This window comes from Sarcophilus harrisii, chromosome 3 (genome assembly GCF_902635505.1).
Source record: "Sarcophilus harrisii chromosome 3, mSarHar1.11, whole genome shotgun sequence".
NCBI classification, from domain to species: domain Eukaryota; kingdom Metazoa; phylum Chordata; class Mammalia; order Dasyuromorphia; family Dasyuridae; genus Sarcophilus; species Sarcophilus harrisii.
Genome location: NC_045428.1, coordinates 594,967,670 through 594,976,677, shown reverse-complemented (window position 1 = coordinate 594,976,677; position 9,008 = coordinate 594,967,670). Strand labels below are relative to the sequence as shown.

Below are 9,008 nucleotides of genomic sequence, written 5' to 3'. Positions count from 1 at the left end.
TTACTTCCTGAAGGATCTGTTTTTTTATCTTCTAAATGAGAGGGGTAGAACAAGTGATCTCTGTGAATCTTATGCCCTTCTAATAAATCCTTTGATTAAAATCTCATGGTCCACATATCTACATGTAATTCACTTAAGATGGAACGGTAATCAATACATACCCAACATGGTCACACATTTAGATACACACAATTCCACAAGAATTCCCATTCAACCTCTGCAGAAACGCATGGGGATAAACACAGAGTACAATTCCATTAAACACGGAGAGTACAGTCCCATATATACAGCCACACACAGGCCACCGATCACACACTCCCTGACACCAGACTACAGAAGGACTGATGACTCTGCAGCCTTTCTCCTCCCTATGCAGGAGCTGCGGTGCCACAGAGGAAAGCGAAGGTCACAGGGACAGAACCCGGGACTTCTCAGGATTTAGACAGAAAAGAGACAGGGAGGACCCCTTACCCTGAGCCTGGGACGGGTACTCAAAGAGTCAACGATTGAGCAAAGGAGACAAGAGACAAGAACAGGATCCCTACAGAATCAGAGCCTTGGAGAAAGCAAGAGAGACCTTTGAGGTTTAGACCATGAATCAGGATAATGTCTCCTTGGAGAGGGGACCCAATATGTGTGCGGTCTCCCATCCAATCTGACCAAGGGTTTCTCATGCTTATAAGGGTGGAGTGGAAGAGATTTATAGTGTGTGTTTGGGGGGGAGCAGTGTAAGGAATTTAAAGTGGGTGGTTGTGGTGGGTAGGGTGTAAGGAATGGAGTACTCTTTTCAGGGGGATCAGGAACACGGAGTGTTAGAGGGATAGAGAGTGCTGTGGAAGGAAACGTGGGGCTTGTGGGGTGGCGAGTGGGTGAATCATGTGCAGCATTTAATACTGTATGGTTTGTTGGGGCAGACATATGTCATGAGGAGTGTGTATGTTGGGAAGTGTGGGGGGGATGTGATAGGTGTAGGTTGAAGAGTCCAGATGACTAGTGAGTAAAGGTGTCTGGTGCGGAGCCGGGGGTGGGAGAAAGGATATTTATATTGTGTATGGGTGATGGGTTATATATAGGAGGAGACGTGGAAGGTGTATAGTAGAACCCCCCACTCTTAAGGCTTACATTCTCTGCAAATGCTGGTCCCTAACCCGAAGCTGTTTCTGTCGAATGTGGTGCTGAATGGACAGCGACCGAAGTCCAGAGCTCTGAGCCAAGTTGTTCTTTTTTGACCTTCACTCTTCACTGCTTTGGGTCACTGCGACTGTCCCTTTGACCTTCGGCTCGCCCTCTCTCTTGCCCTTCATCCCTTCCCCCCTCTCCCTCAGTCTTCCCATCTGTTCCCCAGTCTCCCCCTCCCTGCCTCTCCCTCGGCCTCTGCTTTTTCTGACGGTGCTTCGCCTGCTTTCTCCATGACCCTTTGTGTCTCTCTGTCACTCTCTCTCTGCCTTGGTTTCTGCCGACATCAGTTCACTTCTCCACGTCCCTGTCTCTCCGGGCTCTCTCTTTTTTCTCTTCCATCTGACCTTCACTTGTCCTTTCTTTGCTGCAGTTAAGTTTTCACAGAAAAATACTAGCGGGCTGTGGGGATGGAGGCGGGGCCGCTAGAGAGCTCCCTCCACCCACCCCAACTGGTGAAATGATGATCTCGAGCCTCTTCACCTCACCCCCTTTGCTCTCAAGACGCACAGTCACACTCACAGGGAGTACACACAATTACACAACCTCACAAACAAGCCTCACGTGGAAACACACAACACAATTGCAAAAAGAACACGCATAAATCACAGTCACAACGATAAATATTCCCAGAGCATGGCCGGCAAGCCAGGCTCATCTGACCTACACGCCACAGACGCCTGTGTTCATCACACCCCAAAATATCGAAAGCAAAGCGCCCCCAGACCCACAAAAGCCACGTCACACACGCTATGTCACACACATCATGAAAACAACCACCGTGCATGGCACCCACACTCTGCCAGGGGTCACACCCAATGCCACAATTATGCCCGGGAAATATTACACAACCACCCTCAATCACATCAGATGCTGGGGGCCAGGTGGACTTGAGAGGACGCCACAATCTGCTTCTATGATTGCTACCTATTGCCAAGTTATTTCATCTCTGAGCCTCAGTTTCCTTCTCTGTAAAATCAGGGGCTGGAGCAGAGGGAGGCTGAGATCCAGCTCTATCTGTGTGGGGGTCTCCACTCCTTCCCTGACAGAGACCTCAGAGAGCAATCTCTCTTTGTCTTTCTGGCCGTCTGTCTGCCTTCCCTCAGGCATCCACCACATCTCTCGGTGTCTCTGGGTGCTCAGCACCAGGGACAGTAAAGAAGGGCGGGGCGGAAGAGCCCAGAATCTCGGTTGCCTTGGAGACAGGAGACCTCTCCCCCCCCCCCCCCCCCCCCCCCCCCCCCCCCCCCGTCCCCCTCCCAGCTCTCCGCCTCCCGGGGGTGGGTGGGAGGAAAGGCAGGTCCCGCAACGCGACTGCGCAGGGAGAAGACTTGACCCGACAACTCCTCCCCCTTTTGCCTGCAAACCTAGAATGTGGGGATGTGGGGGCAGCGGCGGCAGGAACCTGCGTCTGGTCGCCGGGAGACCCGCATTCTAGTTCCGACCTTGCTTCTGGCTTGGCCCTGACTTAGTTTCCTCTTTTGTCCAATGACTGGAGCGAGGGGGTGGGGTGGGGTGAGGACAAAGTGGGGAAGGGACTACGTGACTCTAGGGCCGAGGGAGAAGGGACAGAGCAAGTTCAAGGTGGTCCTGAGCTAGGCCCCCGGTCTCTGCGCCCCCCTTCTCCCCACCCCACCCCCCGGCTCCTCGGAGCCCCAAGTAGCCTTTCCCTGTCCTCCAGACTCTCAGGACCCCAGGCGTCCTGATCTGACCCATAGGCCCGCAGGGCCGCTGGCACCCGATCTCTCCTCCACCCTCTAAGTGTCCTACATGTCCATCTGCTCCGCCACTCCCCGCCCCCCTCGGCAAGACAGGCCCAGCAGTCCCCAGCGGTTGAGGTTTTCTTTGATTTTTTTTATTCCAACGGGGACGGGGGACTCGGGAGGGGGAGGGACAGGGGAGCCACCGACCCCCTCCCTAGGGAGTGTCATAGAAATCCGGGGGCTTCTCCCCAAAAATAGAGAAAGAGACAGAGACAGAGACAGAAAGCTGGGCCAGAGGTCGCCTCCCTCTCCTGCTCCAGGATGGGTGGGCTCTGAGTCCAGGGGGCATTTGGAAGCGGGGCCCCCCAGGCGTCCCCCCGCCTCGAAGAGGGATCCGTTCAAGCATCCGGGCTCAGGGCCTCCACCTCCGAGATCGACTCCTGCTCTCGGCTACGCCCCGACCAATCCACCAGAGGGCTCCAGAGGGCGAGTCCCCACCCTCACCGCCCTCCCTCGCGCGGGCCCGGCTGCCAAAGGGCCAAGTCTCGGGAGTCTGGAGCCGGGGGTCCGGCGGAGCCCCGGGGGCCCCTCCATCCGGGCCGCCCTGTCGCCTGGGTCGCGTCCGCGAGGGCGGCCGAAAGGGCTCCTCGCTCTCCCTCCAGCCCAGGTTGCACCTCGTGGGGTCAGGGGATCGGACGCCCAGGTCCCTCCGAGTCTCGGCTGCGCGAAAGCCCGAGTTCTCCCCGAAGCCTGAGTTCTTGAGCTGGCTGCCAGCGCGCCCCGTGGAAGGGCGCGGTCACTCTTGCTCGGACAGCTCCCGGGGCGCGGGGGGCCCCGGTCTGGGCCTCGGGGGGCTGGTGGTCTCCGTTGGGGGAACCAAGCCCCGAGGGGGCCCCCCGCCTGCAGCCCGAAGGGCCTGGATGCGCCGGCACTCGTGGCAGACGCGGACGTGGGTGCAGCCGGCCGGGGCGGGAGCCGGGGGCCGCCCGGGGGGTCCAGGGTCGTCCAGGAGGCGCTGGGGGCCCCCGTGACCCCCGCCCGAGTCTCCGCCGCCCGCGCCCGCAGAGTACAGCTTCCCGTTGCTGAGGCGCATCTCCCGGACCGCCCGCAGGGACAGAGCAGCCCTGCTCGGGACCCCCGGGTAGCGGCGGCGGCGGCGGGAGCGCGAGGTCTTCCGGCAAGACACGGCGTGACGGAGTTCTTGCAGCATCTCCTGGCACACGGACACCTGCGGGGAAGAGGAGGGGCGGCCGGGGAGAGGCCGGCTCAGGTCTCTCTCCCTCCCCTTCCACCTTTCCTCCTCGGCATCTCGGTCCCTCAGCTCTGCGTCTCTCCTCCTGTGTCCCCCTCTTCGGCTCTATTGTGCTCACCCTCATCTTTCTGACCTCTCACCTCCTCCTCTCCCAACTTCTTACTCTCATTTCCCCTTCTCTCTCTCCCCTCTGACCTCCTCTCCTGACCCTAAGCCCCCGGCTGCCCGAGCAGCAGGTTCTCCTCCCTGATCCCGGTTCTCCTCCCTGATCGGGGTTCTTCTCCCTGATCTGTCCCATCTCCACCTCTCAGACCCCTCAGAGCCCAGGGGTTCTATCCACTTTGGAGCTCGGTATCTGACAAAATGATCCAAATAATAAAATATGGCGTCTGCAAAGTTCTTTACAAATATCATCTCATTTGGTCCTCACAATGATCCTGGCTGTTATAATGGCCATTTTGCCGTTAAGGAAACTGAACTAAAAACAGGCTAAGTGACTCGTCCAAGGTCACACAGCTAGAAGTATTGGCACTTGGGTCTTCCTGGACCCAGGCCCAGGATCTTCTTGCCACTTAGCTGCCTCTTCTTTAGCCGAGCACTGGAATTATTGTTGATCTTTCACCTTATTGGGGATGTGGGCTATTTTGGACCACGATTGTCACCTACAGAGTGGGATATGATCATAGATGGGAGCTGGAAGAGACCTTAGAGACAATGAGCCAATTGTGAGTTAGATTCACTTCTCAATTTGCAGATGAGGAAACTGAGGCTTGGAGAACTTGAGGGGCCACATCCAAGATCACAAAGCTAATAACTGACTTGGGAGGAGCTCAGGGGAACTGGGAGTGAAGTTCCACAAGTAGCACATGAAGGAGCATTTAGGGGATGGCAATGTATTTTCTGGAGGGGAGGGAAAAGTGAAAACTTATGGGACGGTGTTTTCCATTCCAGAAAACTGGAGGATGAGGGAGGGAAAAGAATCCCTTTAGGAAACTGTTGCATAAAGAGCAACTGGCTTCAGTGGGCCTGGGCCCAGGTTCCAGCTGTGTGGCCGTTTAGTCTATCCATTGAGCCTCAGTTTATTCATCTTGAAATGAAGAGGCTAGATTTAATGGCCTATAAGGTTCCTTCTGGCTCTGCTCTGCAAGGTAAGAAGGCACTAAGTCATCAGGCAGCTTTCTGATTGGCTGAGAGGAAACATGTGCGTGTGCGTGTGTGTGTGTGTGTGTGTGTGTGTGTGTGTGTGTGAGAGAGAGAGAGAGAGAGAGAGAGAGAGAGAGAGAGAGAAACAGAGACAGACAGAGACAGAGGCAGAGAGAGAGAAACAGAGAGAGAGAGACAGAGAGAGACAGAGACACAGAGAGACAGAGACAGAGACAGCTCGATCCAGAATGGTCCCAAATCAGGTGGTGCTGGGAATTAGGAAGATTCTAAAGGCAGCAAAGGGAAATGGAGCAGAGATGGGGGGGGGGGGGGCACTGGGCTCAGCCTAAGCTGGATGGCACAGTGAGATAAGAGTTGGCCTTGAATTCAGATCCTGCCTCAGACACTTGCCCTGTGCATGACCCACTTGGCGTCTGGGTCTGGGATCACCATAGCAGCTGCTTCACAAGGTTCTTCTGAAAATTATGAGTCAAGGCTCTGCAGCCCTTAAAGTGCTGGGCCCAGTGTGAGTTGTTAGAACTGTTCCTTAGCAGCTAGTTGGGATGGGCGAGCTTAGGAAGTTTAGTTGCTGCCCAGCGTGTGGAAAGGAGATTTTTTTCTAATTCTTCTGTGTGACTTTAGATAAATCAAGTCAACTTCCCTGGGCCTCAGTCTCCCCATCTGCTAAATGAGGAAGAGGTGCTGGACAATCTCTAAGGCCTCCTCCAGCCCCAGCATATCAAGCACTGCTCCACTTTCTGGGCTCCTGTTCCCTTTTCTGTAAAAGGAAGGACTGGGCCGGACTGCTAATCCATCCTTCCCTCTCAAAGGGAACCATGGCATCCGGGAAGTGATGTGCAAGTGAATTGGACTGGGCAAGGTCACCTGCCTCACTTTCCCCTCCTGAACCACCTAGGCCCAGTAGCCAAAGGCAGATCAGGATGACTGGCCCTGGATGCCGAGGGGAGACCTTTTAAAGCTAAAATCATCAGAAGCAAGGAAGTGAAATGTAGTAGAAAGAACACTGGACTTGCAGTCAAGGAGACAGGTTCAAATCTGACCTCTGACACATCTGCTTAGGTGATCCTAGGCAAGAAACTTAATCTCTAGGACCACAGGCTGCAAAGTAGGGGCTGACCATGGTAGGAGGAATATTGTTAAATCCCTTTGTTCAACCCTTTTCCAGTTATCTTCTACTCTTCATGACCTGACTGGGAGCTTTCCTGGTGGACATACTGAAGTGGTTTCCCATTTCCCTTTTCCAGCTGATTTTACAGGCGAGGAACATGAGGCAAACAGGGTCAAGGGACTTGCCCAAGGTCACATAGCTAAGTGTCTGAGACCAGATTTGAACTCAAGTCTTCCCGCTTCCCAGTGCTCTACCCCCTGGGCCATCTGGCTGCCATGAAGTACTTCCCTACTCAAATGAAAACAGCCCCAAAAGTCTTAGTGCAGTGGTAAACTCTGAAAGCTTAAACGTTCATTTATTTCCCGGGTTTGGGGAAGGAAAACATTTGTGTATGAGAGTGTGTGTGAGAGAATGTGTGTGAGTGAATATATGTGCCAATGAGTGTGGGGGGGAGTGTAAGTATGAGAGTGAGGGTAATAGAGAACTGTTGAGTGTGTGTGTTTGAGAGAGAGTGTGTGTAAATGAGGGTGTGAGTGTGTGAATGTTTGAGAGCATATGAACAAAATGTGAGAGAGCCTGCGTGTGTGTGAGAGTGTGAGTGAGAGTGTGTAGGACTTACACTTGAAGGCATAGGACCTGAGCTCTAATCCTGACTGTTCCCTGTGGGAACCTGAACAGTCACTCAAAGTCCGAGCCTGGCTTCCTGCAGGAAAGCCCCGAGAGGCACAAGGTGACTCCTCAGGCCCTCCCGGCTCTCAGCCCCTGTCATAAGAGTTCCTATTCCCTCGTTCTTCTTCAGTGGAATAGAGAGTGAACCTGAATCTAGGAAAACGTGGGTCCAGGCCTAGCCCTGGCACATCATGGCGACGTGACCCTGGTCAACTCACTTAACTCCTCGGGGATCTAGACAACTCTAAGTCTGATTTTCAGGGAAGGCTCTGACTTGCATTGGTAGAGGGAGGTTTCTCACTGGAAAGGTCCCTGTACCAATGGAATCATAAATACATTCATGCCTGTCCCTGTAAAGTCTGATTCAACGCCACCTCCTCCAGGAAGCCTCCTCTGATCCCATCCCCTTGGACCTTCCTCCAACAATGCTTGCAACTCTCGGGTGGTCTCTTCCCCTCTGTCCATCAAAGAGAGAAGTCTTAAGGAAACTCCCTCTTCCAAGCTGACTGCCGGTGAGGCTGTCCCTCAGGACTCTAGAACACCCTACGTACTTAAATGACTTGCCCACAGTCACAAACTCACTGTCAGAAGCAAGATTTGAACTCAGGTCCCCCTGGCTCTGAGGCAAAGCTCTCCAGGGGATACACTGTCCTGTGACTCTTGGTCAGGCAGCTGAGCGAAGCAGTCAGAAGAGATCTGAGTTCAAATCCAGCCTTCGGTGCCGGTTCATTGAACTTGTGTTTGCTTCACAGTTGCCTGGCACAATGACGGCCCCTCCTCTCAGGGTCCTTGTGAGGATCACATTGTAAAGACAGCACAGGGCCTGGCGCTCAGTGAGCTCTGTCCAAATGCTCGTTCCCTCCCCTCTGCCTTGGACACGCGTGTGACATGGTATAGCACAGTATCTGTCTGGGCTCCTTCCCACTGAGCTCACCGACAGCAGGTATTGGGCCTAACTCAACGCCTTCCCCTAGCCACCTTTGACTCGGTACACAGCAGGCGCTTAATAAAAAACTACCGCATGAATGATTTTCAAGGTCCGGTGACTCCCCAAAGCCCGTGACCCTGTGATTCTCTCAGCTTGGTTCCTTCCTTCACGGCCTCGGCTCGCAGCCCTCACTCCCGTCGGAGTTTATTGCTTCAAGAATTCCTCGACCAAAAACCATCTCCCCGGGAGACCAGGGCTCTGGTGCCGGGCCCTTCTGCCCCTTGCCAGCTTGGTCCACAGCCGCCAGACGCACCATCTGTCTCTGGGCTGCTCCTCGGAGCCCATCTAGCCTGGCAGGACCTGCTAGAGCTTCTGCTCTGAACGTAGCCCTCAAAAACCCAAGGTCACTTCCACATCCCAAGGCATCGGAGACGGCTTCTAGTCTCTTTTCTTCCCTAACCCTCTGGCTGCCTTATTCTGAATTATTTCATGAATTATTTCTGACTCTGTCCCTGCACTGAAGTGGGAAGAAGCCCTGGATATCAGCCATTGCTGATCACCTTTCTGTGTGACCTTGGGAAAACCCCATTCCCTGCTCCAAGCCTTATTTTTCTCACCTGCAAAATGAAGATAATTAAGGCAAAACTGATCTCCCAAGGGGGATAAGAGCTGTACTGAAGGCAACATTAATGCAAAATTAATTTATAATTAATGTAATTGATTTATGATGAGTGTAGTGCCCCACTTAAAAATCAGCTATTATTGTTACTCTCTCTTTTCCCTGGTAAATATTTCAACCTCTTTAGGGATCTGGGATTTCATTAGTGTGAGTATTCCTCCCCTGATTCAGGTGTGAGCCCCTCCAAGCTTTACTAAATCCATCTTTATACTTTAGTAAATCCCTCTTAGCTGTAAAATGGGAATAATAATAGTAGCTACCTCCCAGAGACAGGGTTGTTGTGAGGATCAGTTGAGATAATATTTGTGAAGCACTTAGTACAGTACCTG

At 53.6% G+C, this 9,008-nt stretch overlaps 1 protein-coding gene across 2 annotated transcripts in view; it reads right to left on the bottom strand.

Moving 5' to 3' along the window:
- Positions 1–2,991: 2,991 nt before the first annotated feature.
- Positions 2,992–9,008, bottom strand: part of GRIK5 (glutamate ionotropic receptor kainate type subunit 5) — a 32,886-nt gene continuing 26,869 nt past the window's right edge. For both annotated transcript variants that reach the window (XM_031963252.1, XM_031963253.1), the window contains one exon: positions 2,992–4,107. In XM_031963252.1, the coding sequence (XP_031819112.1) occupies positions 3,676–4,107 (432 nt within the window). In that variant the 3' untranslated portion in view covers positions 2,992–3,675. The remainder of the gene's footprint in view (positions 4,108–9,008) is intronic.